Source organism: Carya illinoinensis, chromosome 3 (genome assembly GCF_018687715.1).
Source record: "Carya illinoinensis cultivar Pawnee chromosome 3, C.illinoinensisPawnee_v1, whole genome shotgun sequence".
Taxonomy (NCBI): domain Eukaryota; kingdom Viridiplantae; phylum Streptophyta; class Magnoliopsida; order Fagales; family Juglandaceae; genus Carya; species Carya illinoinensis.
In genome coordinates, this window is record NC_056754.1 from 4,291,259 (window position 1) to 4,312,314 (window position 21,056).

At 36.4% G+C, this 21,056-nt stretch overlaps 2 protein-coding genes across 2 annotated transcripts; both read right to left on the bottom strand.

The window, feature by feature from the left end:
• Window positions 1–419: 419 nt before the first annotated feature.
• LOC122302648 (U-box domain-containing protein 41) lies at window positions 420–2,952 on the bottom strand. Its single transcript, XM_043114020.1, has 2 exons — window positions 1,873–2,952; window positions 420–1,432 (listed from the first exon to the last, which is right to left on the bottom strand). Exons 1-2 carry the CDS (start codon window positions 2,085–2,087, stop codon window positions 631–633), a joined length of 1,017 nt encoding a protein of 338 aa, XP_042969954.1. The 5' UTR covers window positions 2,088–2,952; the 3' UTR covers window positions 420–630.
• A 15,447-nt stretch (window positions 2,953–18,399) lies between these two features.
• On the bottom strand, window positions 18,400–20,295 carry LOC122302649 (alkane hydroxylase MAH1-like). Its single transcript, XM_043114021.1, has one exon. It carries the CDS (start codon window positions 20,242–20,244, stop codon window positions 18,652–18,654), a length of 1,593 nt encoding a protein of 530 aa, XP_042969955.1. The 5' UTR covers window positions 20,245–20,295; the 3' UTR covers window positions 18,400–18,651.
• Window positions 20,296–21,056: the final 761 nt, after the last annotated feature.

The window sequence follows — 21,056 nt, forward strand, 5'->3', positions numbered from 1 at the left end:
AGCCGTGGAAGCAAATAATCATATTTCTAAATTATGGTTCTAATTAGTTGGACCTGTTCGAACAGTTCATGTTTAACTGAAAAGGACGGCCATGTAGTATGTTGTCTACACAATCTTCACACAATCTTCACATGTTGTCTAAGTATTGTGTGGCTTGAAGAACAAAACTCTGAAGCTTCTAAAATTGTGTATTGGAATGGATAGATGATGTTCCTAGTACAGGTTCTTGGATAATAATATGGTTATGTTTTCTTTAATATACACATGCAATTCATTGTTTGTCGAAGTGCTATAAGCATTTCAACCTGGTGCTGAAAATTGATGATTACTTTTACACTGTATCATGGAACTATAACGGATACTAAATTTGTCGGAACTTGGCGTCATTGTCTCATAATCTTGCAGTTGCGGGTAAGTGGTCAATCCAAAATGCAGTTTCCTCTTTATTGTCTTTTTTGTTTGTCGCTTTCAGCAACGTCAAAGATCAGACATCTAATCATCAAAATAAAGATGAGACTCCAAAATTACCAGAAGAATCCGAAACCAATCCTGTATACACACACATACATAAAACCTTTCCAAAGCCTATTCCTAGACAAAGACTGCAATATTGCAGGAAATAATGGCATGTCATGTACTAAGCTTCGCAATCATCTCCTCCACCAGCCTCAGTGTCGTCCCCTCGACGTTCTCCCCTGCATCAATTTCTTGCATAATCTGCTCTATAAGCTCATGTTTTGGTTGCTCACTACTTGAACCATAACTTGAGCAATCCCTCAAAAGCAATAGCAATTCTCTAGCTGCGTTTTTAGCCCTCCATGTCCCATCTACACTCAACTGAAGCAGCCCTGGCATCACTCCTTCCCTTAGAATCAATCCTCTGTACCTTTCTCTGCAGCTCTGGCAAATGAGGAGGAGGATTCCCACTGCGTGTTCTTTGCATTGTGGAGAACCATCCTCAACAATCTCGACTAATGCTCGAATCGAACCGCCTGAGCTAGCAGTTTCACAAAGTGCAGTCTCTGACAAGGAAACAACATTTTCAAGCAGACCCATTATCTTTTCAACCAATTCGGATGATTTTTCAGAGTTGTGGATTTGCTGAAGCAAGGAAAAGGGTACACCCGAGGAGACAATTAATGGAATGATCTGATGACAAGTTGAGAGATTGTGGAGTGTGGCTATTACATCGAGCTTGGCTCTCATGCTAATGCTGCTATTCATATTGTTATGATCACCGGCATAATCCCCATTGAGAAATTCCACCAAGTGTTGGATGGCTCCATGAGACGCGATTGCCAGCTTGTTTGCTGTGCAAGAAGAGAGGATCAGCAAAGCCGCAACTGTGAGCTCAATCAATGCCTCGCTTTGGCATTGAAGGAGACTTAACAAGACAGGTATGGCGCCAGACTTCCTGATCCGGATCTTGTTTCTGTAAAATCAGTAAAAGAAAATTTCATAGTTTCGGAACTTTCCCATCTCTAGTACTACTGCTGAAAAACTTTGTAGAACACTTTCGTATGACATAAGAAAAATAAGTTCTCCAATGTGTTTTACGTGTCAATGTCTGTGCATGAGCATCATTGTGATTGGGGCCGCTATGGAAGGACAAGCATTATTACAGGAACATATTCCGTAGTCCCACTCAAGCAAAGAGCATGGAGGGGGGGAAAAGTAGGACTTTCTGTGATAATTCCCGCACAGTATCAGGTAAATGGAAGGCACAATGTGGGTTAGTGCCCTTATTCTAGTAAAATGTAAATGAACTCAGACATTGAAGACGAATGCATAAGAGTTATATACTTCGAAATTGTTTGAAAATATTAAAGTTCGTATCTTGAGGATGAATATAATTATATATATAAGGCTAACCGTTCACTGCCAAAGGCCAAACTGAGCAGAGCAAAGAGTGCAGCTTCAATGGCGTCGTAGTCTTGTGACTGAAGCATCAAAATCAATGGCTCTATTACACCTCTTTCAGCCAGCTTTTGCCTCTGCTTACTACTAAGTTTGCTGAGGTCTCTAGCAGCTTCAACCTGCACTTGTCTCTCACCATTGAAAAGATTTTCAATCACCACTTCCTCCATCAAAGCAAGCTCTCTCTCTTCCTCCCAAACCAGTCTAACTAAATTCCTTTTTCTCAGGCAGTGGAACTGTTGTTGGTATTGTGATTGGTTGCTTGAAGACCATGTAATGTTTGGCTTTTGTGGGTACGAAAATCCATTGTTTCAGTTAGAAGCAACTACCCATTCTTTTCGGTCAGCTTTTTTGTGAATGTCTGATTTGGAAATACAAAAACGATTCCTAATCCTAAGAATGAATCTTTAACTTTCCTTTTACATAAGCAAGAGCTCGAATTAGCTTTATGCTGCAGAAACGGCGTAGATAATAATACCTAGTGATTTTCTTATTTATTCATTTATTTTATGTCGGTTTAATATGCGTAATAATTTGTCCAAGCCTCGTATAGATAAGTTTCGTATCAATTTTTGTAAAAAAATGAACCTCGCTTTAAAAAAGTGTAAAAAAGAAATCATTGAAACCCACTTCTTTACAAAGGGTCTATGCGAGACTTGTTTATTCGGAATTTATACTTAGCATTAATCATTTAGATTCTTAGAAGAAACTCTTTTTTTAAGTAACGAATGATCAAAATATCAAGATAATTTGCATTAATTAACGTAATTAATTATAAGTATCTTGACATTTTTTATGCCTCATGTAATGAAACTGTTATTATGTCTACACATGACCGGCTTGTAAACAGTCGAAGATATTAATAATCCAAAGTATCCAACTTTTTCATATAAATACAGTAGTGGGGAAAATTCAAGCTCAAGCAAAGGAACTCGTCCAGATTGTTAGCTTTCCCAAGCAACATGAAACCGGCCTATTCTTGTGATCCAAAGCTGACGAATTTGTATGAAAATCTAAAAGCATGGATAATGTTATCTCTCATTTGTCATTCCAAAGCACACGACTTTTGGAATAATATACTATATAATATGTCATGTGTTATGAAACTTATGAAAAATGAGAGAGTTTCAAGAGATTAAGAGAGAGCGAGAGAGGAGATTCTCTTCTTGATCTGTATATCATATAACATCAATATACCCATATATATAGGGTTACAAAAGAGACTATGCTTTTGTCGACTAGCACTATACATTTGACGGCTAGCTAACTATGCTTTTGACGACTAGCATTATGTGTTTGACGGCTAGTTAAATGTGGTCATACAATTCAAGATGGTTTATAACACTTCCCCTTTGGATGACCATATTTAAAGAATATGCCTCATTAAAACCTTGCTAAGGAAAAATCTTGTGGGAAAAAATCAATGGCGAAGGAAAAAGAGTACAGTATTCATGTGTATCGTCGAGTGCTTTAGGATTGTCTCATTAAAACCTTGCAAAGGAAAACCCAGTGGGATAAAACCTTAGCGAAGGAAAAAAAGTACAATCAGCACAAGTCTTCAAGACATTACTTCCCCTGAAAAGTGTATAATAACAGGTCTTCAAATCTCCGTATTTTAATATTCTGCACAATTTTCTTAAATGTTGCAGTTGGTAATGCTTTTGTTGCCAGATTATCACTTGATCGTATCTGCTTGACGTTAATTTGACATTTCTCCTGAAGTTCATGAGTATAAAAGAATTTAGGTAAAATATGTTTGGTTCTATCACATTTGATATATCTTCCTCTAATTTGAGTAATACAAGCAGCATTATTTTCATATAAAGTTGTTGGACTATCATTAATCACTGGAAGACCACACTTTTCTTGAATATGTTGGATCATTGATCTTAGCCAAATGCATTCTCGACTTGCCTTATGAATTACAATGATCTCTGAGTGATTTGAAGATGTAGCAGATAGTGTTTGTTTGACTGATCTCCATGATATAGCAGAATTTCTATAAGTAAATACATATCCAGTTTGAGATCTACCTTTGTGTGGATTTGAAAGATAACTTGCATCTTCATATCCAACTAATTATGGACTTAAACCATGTTGATAAAATAATCATAACTGGATCTTTCTGCTCATCACTACTCTTCTGGAGTTGTACTCTTCTGGAGTTCTTGTAAATAATACAGTTAGTGGAGAATTCATCAACATTAAACCGCTAACCTCCTTTTTCAATAAAAACGGTAGCTAGCTTTTTAGATCAGACAAGCACCGTAGATTTTCAACTCTTCTGTAGGTGTCAAGCGTGCTGTCAAGCGCCGCAGAGCTATGAAGCTATATTTTGTCTCTTTTCTCTTGCTTCACGAGAGATGCTGTATCATAATTTTCTCTATAAAAGAGATATTCAGCTCATCTTCATTCGTATCTCATCTTCTTTACTTTTCTGTAATCATACTGCATTTTTACTCTGTAATCTTTTTCTGCATTCTTATCTTGCAATCTCTCTCTGCAATGACTCAGCAATCTTCTCAGGGTCAATATATGAGGTATTCTACACCTCGTTCATCAGTTGTTCCTGCTTCTACCACAGGTGCTGTCATGCAATTTAATGATATGACTCATAGGTCAGATAATGAAGCTATCTATGAGCTTGTGAGTCTCGGTACCCGATACTCATCATCCATTGTCGCATTTTCTCAGCGACTGCAATCTAGAACTTGTGGAGTTGACAAACTCCACGAGAATATTGCTATCTTTCAGCGACTTCTTCTAGAGTCCAACATGAAGATAGGAGCAATAAAACAAGAGAATAAGAATTTAAAATCCTTACTTAAATCTTCTTTTTGATTACCCACCCCTTTAGATAGGGATGCCATGCAGATTCTTGAAGAACAAGAGCGTTTGAAGAATGAGGCAAACTGCCTCAAATTTCTGTAATTTTTACTTCAAGATAATAAAATAATATTTCACAAATATTCATATTTGTGTATCTATCATCTGGTACATATTCTGTGTGCTCATTTTTTATTTCTTCTTTAATAATGCACACTTCATATCAAACCCATAATATGAATCTGAAATACTAATTGTATTTAAGAGATGATATTTCAAAACTAATAATATCATCCATCTTCCCCTTGAAGCTGTAAGGGTTTCAGGTTTATATTTCAAATATATGCAGTTTTAATGAGCTCTTCTGGAGTCTCAATGACATTTAAATCATATATATAAATTGAAATAATAGCTTGTTTCCATTTGCGTTTGGATTGCTTTAGATCATATAAGTATCTTTGAAACTTGATAGAATACATATTTCTAAATGTATTCAGATTAGAAGCTTCAGTCATTTTCTATCCTTCAAGGATTTTCATATATCATGATCCAATGATCCATATAAATATACAGTTAATCATGCATATCCAAACTTTTGGTAACTTTCAAGCTAATAAAAATCTCAATATGATTTCAACCACTTTAAAAGCATATCAATATTGTTTTTTCGAGAAACTAACTTGTGATCTCTATATCACATTTTCATATTAAAAGTTTCAGGCTTTTTATATCATGTATACAAATATCCACTGATATTTAACAAAAATCACCTCTTTAGGTGTTTGGACTTCAGGTCCATATTTATCACATTTAACTAGTGATATCAATTCTTCAGGAATTGAGAAACTGACTCGTAATTTATATATCACATTTTTATTTCTTTTCTATAAATACCCACTGACATTCAACAAACATCACCTCTTTAGGTGTTTGAACTATAAATCCCGATGCATCATATTTTACTAGTGAATCAATTATGCAGGAATTGTTTCTTTCAAATTTGGCCAATATTTTACGTCGTTATTCTTCGACGGTTCTTGATTCACATTCATCATTACTTCTGGTAATGTCAATTGTCATCTCATATGAAAATACGTTGTCGACAACGATTTTATTTCTATCCATAATTTCTCCAATATTCATGAAATGTACCGAGATCTCGTTATTTTCAGGTACCTGTCCCTCTTCAAGGGAAAAAATTTTCATGAAAAACCTCTTCAGGAGGCATTCTTCAGGAGATTTATATAGGAGAATTTTATACTGAAAATTTGGATGGACTTTATTGCTTGTTCTGTGGGTATGTCCTCTTCAGGGGCACCAAATTATTTGTACTTTTCTCTTTTGAGATGCTCTATCTTTTGTATCAATAAGTCTCACATGCTTTTAGACATGTCTTTAGACTGTTGAATTTCTTAATTGTCCTACAGGGACTTCAATCATCGCTGGGATTTTAGCAGCTAGAATATGAGACATTTTTATCTTATTGCATCCAAAATTTAATTATCATCTGAACTTCTGGTTCACATATGATAATCAAGATAACGTCGAATAAATTTATCTTATTTGCTTCAAGAAAATTTTTTCTTTCCACTTCTGGTGGTAAGACTTTATAGTAAAAGAATCTTCTGGTTCTTTTATGGACGTCCATATAAAAATCATTCGACTTATCGTAATTGATTTTGGATGATCAAGATAACCATGAAAAAATACAAATATTTTGAATCATATCACTTTTTGATGCATCATAATATTTGATTCAATAATTGTATAATATCATCTCAAAGAGAAAGCTTATAACTTTTCCAATACGAGCTTCTGGGTCGAAAAGATATTCATTATCACGTCCAATCTCTTAGTTTCTTTGAATGAAACGCATCATTCTTTTCACTTTAGGGAATAGAATGATATAAATTTATTATCATTCACTTCAGGGAATGATGTAGATCTAGTAAGACGTGACTAATGATTCTTATCAAAAACTCATTATTTTGCTCAGTCATTGAAAGACCAGATATAAATTTAGAATATATTGTGAACGTTTGCATTTCATATTGCTACTTCAGGAGCATACTCGATATTGCTACTTCAGGAGCACATTCGAGACGTTCATTCAAATATATATTCTTTCTACAATTTCAATTATGCAACTTCAGGTGCATAAATCATAATGAGCTTTTGGTACAAGTATCACTCATTTAAATTATGAGATACTCAAAAGCTATTATTGATTTAGGGCGATCCTTCAGGGATGCTCCATTTCCATTCTCAAATAAATCATATCATTAATAATTTATAACAAGTATAAAAAAATAAATAAAACTTGTATCTTAGAGATTTCAAATAATATATTGAAAAACTTACTTGAAATAGAAGACTACTATCTTTAGTATCATCATAACTTTCGTGATATTAAAGCGGATTTTTCTTCCATTTTCTTTCACATCCTTTCACAGTTTCCACTCACCTACCATTCACAGCCATGATTGACAAGCCTCTGGATCTCGAATAGATGAAACAAATATCAATGATGCGTACTGGAACTGGTAATTTCATGCTTTATGATCTGTGCTCATCAGAAAGCTAGCCATCTGCATTTTAAAATCAACATAATCTTGTTCATTAGCATAGCATAGCTCAATTGATAATTTAAAATCCACAAACGCCCTCTTTGTTGACTTTGTTGCATAAAGCCGAAATAGTAAGGGTCCCACCCTTGCAAGTTGTACAATGCCTGCAGGTCTATTGTCAGATTTGAAAAAAGACATCATAGAAATCATGATCCTTTCAAGATTTCCGTCTCTCTTCTCTCTTTTTTTACAACTTTTTTTTTATTCCCTATTTGAAGTGAGTATATATACATCGGCGGCCATAGATATCAATCTTTCTTTACCGTACGTAAAATCTTTAAACCAAAGTTAATTAATATATGAATTCTCGTGGTAAACTGATAAGGAAGGACCCAGTGGGTAGAGCAGCAGAGTTTTTCTGTCTAGCTCAAATGAAAGGACCCCGTCCAGATCTAGAAGTTTGTCAGAGAAGCAGAGTTTGAGATTAAACTGCAGATTCTTGTTCTCATCAGGTGATCGATCTCTTGCTCTTTCACGATCGGCTTTCGAAGCTGCTCTGCCAATCGAAGATCGTTCTTGTGCAAGTCCCTGTTTCAAGTTCCTCATATTTGCTGCAGCTTAAAAAAAAATTAGAGATAAAAAAAGTTAGCTTCTCCTCAGCGTGCTTGTACACCCTTCTGTGCTTCTTGCCTCCATCGTTGGAGGAGCTCTACAACTCTTTCCTCATAAGGGAAGTCTTCCAGGTCATGACCCATTAGATCCATCCTGATACTCTGTTCGATCGCCACGCAGATCTTGCATGAAGCTCACACGGAAACCTACGTCTCTCTCGGCTGTTGGATCGTTCAGCTTGTTGGATCGTTTCGCTTGTAATTAAAAGACAGAAAATTGAATGGGGTGAGTGATAATATTATCGCTTTACAGATCATGTGATAATAAGCAAAAATCGAAAACATAAGAGTATAAAATCTCAGCGATTCTCTCCCTCCGTAATCGTTCGGCGACGCTGTGCACGAGAACGTCGGTAGCCGCCTCACTATAGGTTCGACCTAGGAGATCCTTCTTGAACGTCCTAGAGCTCCTAGTAGCAAACTAGAAGAACCGAAAGCTTTGGCAGCGTGGATTTCAGAGTCGGCGAGAGAGAGAGAAGAGGGAGCAAGAGAGAGAGAACGAAGAGTGTTGTGCTGATAACGTGTTATGAAACTTATGAAAAAGGAGAGAGTTTCAAGAGATTGAGAGAGAGCGAGAGAGGAGATTCTCTTCTTGATCTGTATATCATATAACATCAATATACCTATATATATAGGGTTATAAAAGAGACTATGTTTTTTACGACTAGTACTATGCATTTGACGGCTAGCTAATTATGCTTTTGACGACTAGCACTATGTGTTTGACGGCTAATTAAATGTGGTCATATAATTCAAGATGGTTTATAACATCATCGAACGTGTGTTTTTTTTTCTTTTTTTTTTCATTCATTTTTTCTTTTTAGCCAAACAACGAACTCTAAAGAAGAAAATTATAATGTCTTCGCCGCTATACGGCGACATTTTCTTTGCGAAAATGCTTCCCCAAACTTTCATGATGATTCCTCCTGTTGGTTGGTGCTCCACTTTCTTTCTTTTTTTGTCATGAACGAATTCCTTCCTAATCATATACCTGAAACCGACACAAACCAGATTGGTTATTAAAAATCAAATAATCTCATATCATCTAATCATTATAATTTTTTAAATTTACATATAAAATATAATAAACAATTTAATATTTTCAAATCACAATATAAAACTAATATTAACAAATTATATTATAATAATATTTTATTAATTATTATTTAAAATATCTTTTCTCATTTCATTTAAACTACGTAACTAAATAGGAAGGATAGTTAGAAGGAATTAGACAATATATTATGAATAACGATTCTTGATCTTTGACTTGATTAGGCTGACTTATTGGAAGGAGTAACCCTTCGAGTTTTCTATATGTAAGTTATTAATATGTTAAAAATAATGAAGTTTGAAATTAAAAACTTGAATCTTAAAAGAAAACTAACAAATTGACTCTTGTAAATAAGATTGCAAGTACATACAGTACTGCTCAAAAATTAAAGCTGGTTTTGATGTTGAAGAAATCAAAGAGGCAAGCCCATTAGGCCGTACGACAATTCCTACGTGACAAAGCAGTAGAAAGTCTCGGATCCATACACGTATTTAAGTATATAGCTATGTATTGTATAGCGCATAAAATGGAAAGCCCTGCTTTCCACATAAGGTAGAAAGGCACATATAGCTAGCCGAGTAATCTTAATGAATTTTTTATGAGTAATATTATATATAGTCATTATTACGTATTTTTTATATATTTTATTAATATTATTGGCTATATCAATTCTTTTTAATACGTAACCAATCACATTAGTGAAATATATAAAAGAGTATATAAAAATAATTACACATAAAATATTTGATTCTTCATTTTATCTTTTAAAATACAACACAATTTTTTTTTTTTTATATATTGATTTTTACAATATATTATATATCAGATTATTTATTTTTTTCTTCATATTATTTAAATATTATACTTTTTAAAATTTTTTATTCATTTCAAATATTTTCTCTAACTATCAATGATATCCTCAAATTTTTTGATATTTTCAATATCTTTCCATATACAATGTCATAGAATTATGTTCTATTTTAAATTAATTCAAATTTATTAGCTAAACCAAAATATAAATTAATTAAAAAAAAGGAGAAGACGTTATATAATGAAAAGGAGATTAATTAAAATTGAAAGTTGAATAAAGTATTATTAGAATATATTATTTTTATATTAAAATTTGAAAAAGTTAAATTATTTATTTTATTTTGTATAGAAATTTAAAAACATTGTAATGATTAAATGAAATGAGATGAGATGAAATAAAATAAAAAATTTTGTGAAAAACGAGGCATAAAGCAAGTTAGAAGTAGGCCTGTGCAAAAAACCCAGTTTACCGATCCACCCGTCTGACCTGGCCAAACCTGTCCTATAAAACTATAAAAGTCGGTTTTGATAAATGTCGAGCGAAACAGACTAAATTCTTAAAACTCGTTTTTAGCTTCGGTGTTTAGATTGCATCAAACCCTAGTAGCCAACTTCTCTTTCTTGCTCTAAAGATGATCGTGCATAAACCAAACCTACGTTCCCCTTCATCGTCATCGCCCCATTGTCGGTCGTCGTTGGGAGTTGAACGCCTTTCTAAGTTGTTTTAGCCAGATCCCCTATACCCTTTTTCTTTGAGCGACTCTCACCTGTGCCTCTTAACATAATCAAGTCTCTCTCTCTCTCTCTCTCTCTCTCTCTCTCTCTCTCTCATACACAAACATGTGTGCACTTTATTGTTTGAGTTGCAAAGCTTATGTATTCATATAATATAGAATAGCATTTGAAGTCCCTTGTGTCAAGGCGTATTGATACAAATTCCTTTAAGCTGAATCAGAGGTCATGAGTTTACGTTAGTCTCTATGTTTGTGTGATTCAAATGAGACTTCTTGCAATTATGGCATTTTATCATTGCAATTATGTTCCAATTTAGTCAATTTTATCACAGACATTCCCTCTCTATTGGATATAGTGTGTTTAGTTTACCATTTTCATTGATGGAATAAATATTGTTCGGTGCAATTAAATACTTCCCTAATGAAACTTTCTTCCAAGCAAAGTTGGGATTACATCCATCTTATCCATGGAGGGGAATCTTTGAAGCAAAGAAATGGTTGTTAGCATGTTGTCGATGGAGGGTAGGGTCTGGAGCTTCTATTTCTATATGAAATGATTATTGGGTTCTAGGTCATAAGAGCATAAGGATGAGTTGTGAGAATGGGTTACCTGCTTCTCAAGAGGATGCAACTGTTGATAGTCTTATTTGTTAGTGTTAAGGAAGAAAACCATGGCTTGAGTACCTCTAATACGCACACAAGGAAAGAGCTGCTGCCCACTGTTCAATGCTCTGCTTAGTACCCACCAACTGGAAGAATATTCAATAAGAAATATAGAACAATGATGTGGATGAATCTTATTGTAACACTTGTTTGAAATTGCCCTATAAATACCAACCTGTACACTACATTGAAAGAATAAATGAGAAAAGATGAGATTTTACACGAAAATACAAACCTGCTCTCTTCTAGACATTTTATCAAACACTTGTTGTGGTCACTAGAACAGCTCTCAATATGGTATCTAGAGCTCGTTAAAGGCCAACACTTTCAGCTTTCTTGTGTTTCTTTCTTTTTCTATTTTTGGTTCTTGATCATCTTCCATGGCGTCTCTAGAACCCAACACAGACACTCCCATCCCTAACTCGAGTTTCTCTAATATCACCTCCCCCAATACTGCCATTGTTAGGGCAGCCAACCATTCTATTACTATCAAACCATTCTATTACTATCCCATTTGGAAAGCTCAAATAGTACCTCTCCTAGTAGGACATCAACTTTTCTTATATGTTGATGGTTCTTCCCCCCCCCCCCCCCCCTTCCCCTTCCTCTTCCTCTTCCTCCCCCTTTCCCACAACCATTAATGGCTCTATGAACTCTGAACATCATCGATGGGTGCTTCAAGACCAATTAATCGTTTCCACCCTGAACACCTCTCTCTCTCCTACGGTTCTTTATCAAGTTCTTCAATGTCGCACCTCACATGATATATGGTCGGCACTTGAAAACATTTATGTTGCCCAATCCTCTGCTCACATTCTTCAAACCCATTTTTCACTAGCTACTTTGAAGGGTTCTAAATCGATTACCAATTACTACCGTAAAGCCCAATCTCTCTTGGCTTCTCTTAGTGCCATTGGAGAATCTTTGTCTCAAGCTCAATTTATTGTTTACCTTCTAGCCGGATTGGGGATAAATATAAATCTTTCATCTCCTCAATCACCACTCAGCCCGAGCCTCTCATTACCCACCAGATCTTTGGCTACCTCCTAAACCATGAAGCTTGTTTGGTTCATCAGAATCAATCCCTGCTTTCTCTTAGCCCCATTTCTGCAAATGCTACATCTCGGGCTTTCATAGCCTCGAGTGCACCTCAAAGAGGCATAAATTCATCCTTTCGTGGTGGAAGACATGGTAGAGGTCGTGGGCCTCCTTTGGCCCAGTTCACTCAACCAGGCCTCTTTTCTCGTCCTGACTCTACTAAGCCCATGCGTCAAATCTATCATAAAGTAGGCCATACGGCTGTCACTTGGTACACTGTCTAAATCAGTCCTATCAAGCTCCCTCACCTCCCTCTTTAATAGCCAATTTCACTTCTCTACCATCACCTGGATCCTTCCCAAATTATTGGTTTCTCGATACGGCTGCTACGACTCATTTCACATAAGATTTTGGAAATCTCAACTTAGATTCTATGCCTTATCAGGGCCCCGAGCAAGTTAGCATTGGAGATAGCACAACTCTACCTATACAAAACATTGGCTCTACTCACTTCACCACTCCTTCCGACAAATATCTTCTTAACCCAACTTCTGCATGTTCCTTTAATTACAAAAGAATTGCTCTTTGTTCATCAATTCTATGTTGATAATCCTGTATATTTTGAGTTTTATTCTTCTTGTTTTCTTATGAAGGATTTACAAACCAAAGAGGTACTGCTTTAAGGACTAGTTAAGAATGGGCTCTATGTCCTCCTCATGCCCACCACTGATCCATCATCACAACCAACTCCTTGTGCTCTTCTTGGTGAACGTGCTTCCACTCAACATTGGCATGCCAGCCTCAGTCACCCATCCTCCTAGATCATAGCTTTGACTCTTCTGCATTTTCAACTTCCCGTAGAAAATAAGACAATTACATTCATCTGTTCAACTTGTTTACAAGCTAAAGCATGAAAGCTCTAGCTTTACCCCATCTATCATCTCTCTCTAAGTCTCATAAACCTTTTCAACTACTTTTCTTAGACATTTGGGGATCTGCACCTATGCTCTCCTCAAACGATTGTCGTTTTTACTTTTCCATTGTAGATGACTTTTTCAAATTTATTTGGTTATTTCCTCTTCAAACAAAGTCCAATGTTTCCACTATATTTATTGCTTTCTTATGCTATGTTTCAAATACCTTTTCTACTAATGTCATTTTGGTATAGTCTAATTGGAGTGGCGAATCTCATCCTCTTACTCAGATTCTTACTTTTTATGGCATTTCTCATCGTCTTACGTGCCCTTATTCACATGTCTAAAAGGCATTGTTCAACGGTGTCATAGACATATAGTTGAAACTGGGCTCTCATTACTTGCGTATGCCTCGATTTCACATAAATACTGGCTTGAGGCTTTTCAAACATTTGTGTATTTAATAAACTAAATGCCTACATCAATTCTTGGTGATAAGTCACCCTTTGGAATTTTATTCAAAAAAATCCCAGATTATAAATTCTTATGTGTGTTTGGTGTGACTTGTTGGCCTAATCTTAGATCCTTCAATCACTACAAAATGGACTTCCGTTCACAATTCTGTGTTTTCATGGGTTATAGCTCGGATCATACGGACTATCGTTGTCTTCATTTGCCTACGGGCCACACATATATCTCCGGAGATGTTGTCTTTGCTGAAACATATCACCCATTTCTCTCTCAAGCCCATTCAGACCCTTCTCTCATTTCTGGTACACTTTCTCCTAGCCTAAGTGCATCTCAGCCCAACCCAGCCCAATCCACCTCCTTAAACCTGCCAGACTCTCTACCCATCCAACCGATATCAGTCACACCATATAACCTAAATGCAACTCAGCCCTTAAGCCCAACAAAATCATCTCCATCTGTTTTGCCCATCTCTCTCACACAGCCTAGCCCAACTGCCTCTACATCCAACCTGGCCCAATACACACTTCAGCCAAATACTCTTCCTTCTGAAAACCTGAACACTAACACGTAGCCGCTAGACCCATCTTCTTCCCAATCTTCAAATCCTAACCCCAACAATCAATCGGTGCCTCCGTCCCTTCCATCTTCTTCATCAATCGGTGCCTCTATCTCTCATCACCCTATGATCACAAGAGCCAAAACACAAACCGTTTGCCCTCTCATTTGAACCCACAACACCATACTATGGCCATCCAAATCGTCCCTCTCACTCACCTTGTCTTCCATTGTCATTCCAAAAGAACCTTTAAACTTCACTGAAGCCTCTCGATTTTCAGAATGGAGAGTAGCAATGACTAACGAATTTGCTGCTCTTCTCCAAAATCGAACATGGGACTTTGTCCCTTTCTCTCATTCTCTCAACATTCTAGGCTCAAAATGGGTCCTAAAATCCAAGCGACATGCTGATGGCTCCCTTGAACACCCAAGGCTTGCCTTGTGGCCAAGGGATTTCACCAACAGCTCGGGCTTGATTACGGTGGAACTTTCAGTCCGGTTGTAAAACCAGTCCATCTCATCATTTCCCTTGCTGTCACTCACAAATGGCATCTACACCAACTGGACATTCAGAACGCATTCTCACATGGTGACCTTGAAGACGATGTGTATATGCAGCAACCTCTGGGATTTGTCAATCCGGATCTCTCTCAACATGTCTATAAGTTGAAGAAGTCGATCTATGGCTTGAAACAAGCACCTCAGGCTTGGTTTTCCAAGCTCACAGATCGACTACTTCATTTCGGTTTCACTGGCTCTAAGTCTGATAGTCATTGTTTATTTTTAGAAATAATTCTGATTGTGTTTATGTGCTGATATATGTCGATGACATTGTTATTACGGGTTCAAATCTTGCTTTAATAACTCAGTTTATTAATGCTCTACGCACTTACTTTCCAGTGAAGGATCTTGGATCCGTGCACTATTTTTTGGGCATAAAGGTTTTACATAGTGACTCTGGTATTTTTCTTTCTCAATTTAAATATGTCTGAAATTCTTCTTAAAACCAACATGCATCAATCTAAATCAGTGTCAAACTCCCTCTCAGCCTCTGAAAAATTGACCAACTTGGATGGACCAACATTTGAGGATCCTCACATGTATCGTAGCATTGTAGGTAGTTTGTAAAATTTGACCTTCACCAAGTCCGATATTGCATTTGCCATCAACAAAGTGTGTCAATTCATGCATTATCCACGACTGCTTCATTGGCAAGCCGTCAAACGCATACTTTGATATCTCAATTCTACTAAACAGCTTGGTCTCCATTTATGCATAAACTTACCCATTAAGTTGTGTGCTTTCTCTGACGCTGATTAGGCTAAGTGCCTTGATGATTGTAAATCTACTAATAGGTTTTGCATCTATCTTGGAGCTCACTTGATCTCTTGGGGGTTTAAGAAACAGTCCACTATAGCTCAGTTTTCCACTGAAGCCAAGTATAAAGCTGTGGCAAATGCTACTTGTGAAGTCTTATGGCTTCAATCTCCCTTACAAGAGCTGGGGATTTTTCTAGTTGAAACACCCACACTATGGTGTGATAATTTAGGAGTCACTTATCTCTTTGTAAACCCTGTGTTACATGCTCGCACTAAGCATGTGGAGCTCGATTATCATTTTGTCTAAGAGAGGGTGGCTGCTAAAACATTTCAAGTCTCCTTTATTTCAAGTAAAGATCAACTCGCTAACATCTTTACTAAATCCTTGTCCTCAGCTTGTTTCTCACAACTTCGATCAAGCCTCACTCTCACTAAAGTGCTGCTTGAATCGTAGGGGGATGTTAAGGAAGAAAACCATGGCTTAAGTACCTCCAGTACGCACACAAGGAAAGACCTGCTACCCGATACTCAATGCTATGCTTAGTACTCACCAGCTGGAAGAATATTCAAGAAGAAATATAGAACAATGATGTAGCTGAATCTTATTGTAACACTTGTTTGAAATTGCTTTATAAATACATGTACACTGTAGTGAAAGAATAAATGAGAAAAGATGAGATTTTACACGGAAATACAAAACTACTCTCTTTTAGACATTTTATCAAACACTTGTTGTGGTCACTAGAACCGTTCTCAATAGTCAGGATACAAGAACGTGGAAGATGGAAACTGTTAGAGCTCTCTTTAATCCAATAGTAGCTAAGGAAATATTAAATATTAGATTGCCCTTCATGCCTTACAGAGATAAATGGATCTGGACAGAAGAAGCAAGTGGATGTTTTATAGTAAAAAGTGCTTATAAACTTATTCAAGCTTTGAACTTGAGGGATCAAGCTTTGAACTTGAGGGATACGGCCGAGTCTTCAAGCTAGCAACGAGATAAGCAACTTTGAAAGAAGTTATGGAAGATGAATGTGCCACGGAAGATTAAAAATTTTGCATGGAGAGCTTGCAGTAATATTTTACCAACACTTAAAAATCGTAGGCAAATGAGTATTGTCATGGAAGAAGGTAGTTTTTTATGTGACGAAATGGAAGAAGATGTCAATCATGTTCTATTATTATGTCCTCAATTAAGGGGAATGTGGGAGAGGTTTGGTCCAATAGGGTTACGGCTTCAACCAGATAAATGTTTTATGGATAATATGAAATGTGTGCTGACTGAAGGAAGTGATGCAGATTTTACTCTAATGTTTGTGTTGTGTTAGGGCATGTGGTATCGAAGGAATAAGCTGAAGATGGATAAAGAGCATATCACCCCTTGCGCAACAACTAATATGGCTATTTCTTTGTGTAAATCATTTTCAGATTTAAAGGTCTTGAGTGCTGAAGAAGTGAAGAATGTGTACAGATGAAAATCCCCTCCTGCTGGTTTTTTGAAACTTAATGTTGATGGGGCGGTATTTTCATATTTAAGAAAGGCTGGGATTGGGATGGTTTTATGTGATAGCAATGGTAATGTGGTGATGATAGCTGCTGTCTTAGAAAATGCAATGAATGATCCAACTACAATTGAGTTACTTGCAGTTTTTAGAGGGTTGCAAATGTGCATTCCTTTAGGCATTCCTATACTGATAGTTGAGTTTGATTGTTTGCTAATTGTTCAAGAATTACAAGCTGCGCATGAGTCTCTTTCGGCTAATGGTAATTTAATTATGGAAGTTAAAAGTCTAATGAGCTTTTTTCCAGGAAGTTATATTTGATCACGTAAATATGCATGGAATGTTGTGGATGTTCAAATGTGGTGGGGGAATGCCCCTGATTTTGCTGGTGATGCTATATGGTTTGATCATGTTGTTATGTAATTATTTTTCTCATTTTTTAATGAAATGTTCTGTTTATCAAAATAATAATAATAATAACAAAGAAACATAGATTTTTGCCAGGCGAAAAATAATCATGGGATAGACCTCTTGATTCGCTTGAGTTCTTTGGTAACATCAACCATGGTTGGTCTTTCCACTGGGTCCTTCCTCCTCCATGCACCTGAAAGCAAGGTCCCACACAGCTTGGAATCGCTATTCCACTCCATCTCCTAATTCCCCTGCCAGGATTATAGGATCCAACATTGTATTTACAGCACAATTTCTAAATCTAATGGATGCCTTAATTACACAATATTTTGGGCTCCAATTAAAGATCATAACGCCCTCCAGTTTAAATTTGCAAGAGAGTCCAACTGAAGCAATAGACATCAGTTTTCTGTGTTATGCACCACGTCTCCCTATGGTTAGGGCATCAGGCTCTCATAGTCTTCCTAAGTATCCATCTATCATAATTATCCTTGACATGAGTTTCACCCTCAGGGATTATTAAAGAAGATGAAAAATTAGTTAGTTTTGGAATACCGTGGCAGTCTATGAAGATATTAACTAGTCGAATATCGGTATGGATGATGAGGTCTAGAGAATACAGTGTGGAGATATGAAATTGCATGAGCACTCTCTCTTGCCATCTTTAGCATACTCTCCCACGTTAGGACCACATTAGAGGCGTTAATAAGACCCTCCAGGGATCCCTTCTCGGCAAAATTCAGTTTTAGATTTTGCCTTTGGCGCCCAGCAAAGAAGAAAGCGTAGGAACAAGAGAGAGGATCTGAAATGAAAATAAATGACTTTTGAAGAAATGGAAAAAATCAACAGTAGGAGAGAGATTAATTTAAAATGTTTAATGAACAACTCTTTTCACATTTAATGGGTTCTTATAGCGGAATGTAAAATGAAAGATGGAATACAAAATCTATGAAAAAACACTTTTAGAGAATTTCTTTATATTTTAAAGAAAGATACATTAGAGAACATCCATTGGGATTGCTCTTATAAGAGATAAAAAGAGCCATGCTTTTATTCACTCTTACCTTATTGAAGTTACCTTGCTCATCAGTACTTAATAATAACCACATTTAATTCATTAATTTGCAGCTAATTTTGATGACCACTTTTGGAGGACAAACTGGTTTGCACATAACTTTCTCCTGTGAAATTTCTTTTCGTCAAATGGATCTCTTGCTTAACTTCACCTTCAAACCATGTTTCATATGAAGTATAATAGAGATGCTCGGCGAAACAGGATGACCTTCAACCACCTGAACATGATAGTTCCAAATGAGGGTGCTGGCAACCATTTTCATTTGAATGAAGCTCATGTCCTTACCCAAACAAGTCCTGGGACCTGCATTAAATGCGATAAACTTGTAAGATGGTACATGGGCAATTCTTCCTCTCTCCGAAATCCATCTCTCCGGCTTGAACTCTAAGCAATCTTTGCCCCATATGCTTTCCATCCTTCCCACTGAGTACAGAGAGAACAACAATCTCGTATTTGGACCAATACAATGGCCGCTGGGAAGAACATCAGATTGAACTGCATGTTTGTGTTCTAGAGGTACGGATGGGAAAAGTCTTAGGGACTCACATATGGCCCCATGGAGATAAACTAGCCCACTCAGCTTATTTGTACCCCACTCAATCTCGTTGTTAACCAGCAAATTTTCTCTGATCTCTTCGAGAATTCTAGTTTCCACTGATGAGTGAGTTGCAACAAGCCATAGAAACCAGGTGAGGCCTGCACTTACGGTGTCCCTACCTGCCAGCAAGAGATTAAAAGCGGCGTCCCTGAGAAACTTGTTGGGCTTTGCAAAACCATCCATTTCTCCTCCTCCTTGCTCTATATAAGCTGTCAGTAAGTCGAACTCTGCCGTCTCCACCTTCTGGGTTTTGCCTCGGCTCAGTTCTTCACGCTTGGATGAGATGCATTTGTTGATAAATTGATCAAACACTTTCCAAGCATTGGATAGCTTCTTCTCTTCTCCGATTTGAAGCCATCTCTGCAACTTCCAAATGCTTTCTGGCACAACGTGTCGATAAAAGATACTCTCCTCTATTTGGTCGAAGGCCTTTTCGTACGCGACACTCGGCAAATCAATTGAGAGGCAATTGGTATCAAAACCCAAAACCATCAAGCAAATGTTATCAAAGGTGAAACGCTGAAAAACGTCTTGTAGATCCACCTCGTTTCCTAGACTTGAGACGCGATCCAGAACCGGAATAAGGCCCTTTTCCACCTTTTCCCGCACAACTTTCTGAAAGAACAACTCGAATTTGTTGTTTTTTATCAACGACTGAATCAGTCTCCTCTGATTCTTCCACGAGTCAGAATCAGAATTGAAAATCCCATCTCCTAGAGGTTCAAAGATCTCCCGGAACACGGGCCCTTTTTCGTAGTTGGAAAAGTTTCTGCTCAATATGTGGTGGATATTTGCAGGATCACTGGTGATCACATAGTTCATGCTAGTGAGCCAAGGACCCTTAAACACGAAAGTGCCTCCATGATGTTTCAGAATCCCAGTTAGGTACTCGTGGGCGTGCTGTACATTTTGAAGAAGCCCCGGAAGCATTCCGACAACTGGCCAGTTTATGATGAGTAAGTGTCGGTTTCTTCTCCAATAGGAAAGCAAAATGAAGCTGAGAAATGCTACAATTATCTCTGCGTAATGAAGCACGGCCATTGTAGTTGTATACAGAGAAGCTTTGCGTAAAAAAGAAAAATGAGGAAGCTTTGTGGGATGGCTTCTGTATTTGAGCATTTAATCGATTGAGCTTGATGGGTCGATGATGATGATGCGCAATAATTATTTGGTGTACTGAATTATGAGAAGTGATATCTTACAACCGAATTATCGTCCATTTACTACTCTTAATGGTATAATATTTTTTTAATATTTAAATCCTTCACATTAAAATAAAAGTCAAATTAAAATTGCATAAAATATATTATTTTAATCTAAAATTGTAAACAGATTGTCAAGCTGCAGATAGTCTATCATTTTCCTGAATTATTAGGGAGTTTTATAGGTAATAATATGTTATACGATCCGTTAATTTAACACAAATATGATACAATAATAACGGGTTAAGATTTAGTCTTAACAGGTTCGAATCAAAACGGGTTGATTCGTTAAGATACGATTGCTTAATAGTTAATAACGGGTCAACCCGTTATAACCCGTTATGACATGTTAAAAAAGTTAAAATTATAATTATACCCTTCTATTCAAAAGTAAAATTGTTATAATTTTAATTTTGATATTTTTATTATTTAAATTATAATTTTGGACTTATAACTAGTTTTATAATTTTTATAAATATTATGATTTTAATATTTATAGAAAATTATGTTAAATTTACTTAAGTCAAACAGATTAATTTCAGACATATTCAACCCATTTACATAAATAATTTAAAATGAGTCATATTGTTTCGTGTCAACCTATTTAGTAATATTCACTAATGGATCAAAACGGGTTGACACGATACGATACGTTATGCTAACGGATTGGGTTAGAATTTGAGATTTTGACACGATAAACTTAATGGGTTGAATTATGATTTACTTATA

What these genes read in the sequence shown, in the direction of transcription:
- LOC122302649 (XM_043114021.1), bottom strand. Translation starts at nt 20,244, where the DNA reads ATGCTCAAATACAGAAGCCATCCCACAAAGCTTCCTCATTTTTCTTTT.
- LOC122302648 (XM_043114020.1), bottom strand. Translation starts at nt 2,087, where the DNA reads ATGGAGGAAGTGGTGATTGAAAATCTTTTCAATGGTGAGAGACAAGTG. An exon ending in TTGGCCTTTGGCAGTGAACG is followed by an intron (nt 1,433 to 1,872) that starts GTTAGCCTTATA and finishes CTGATTTTACAG; the next exon opens with AAACAAGATCCGGATCAGGA.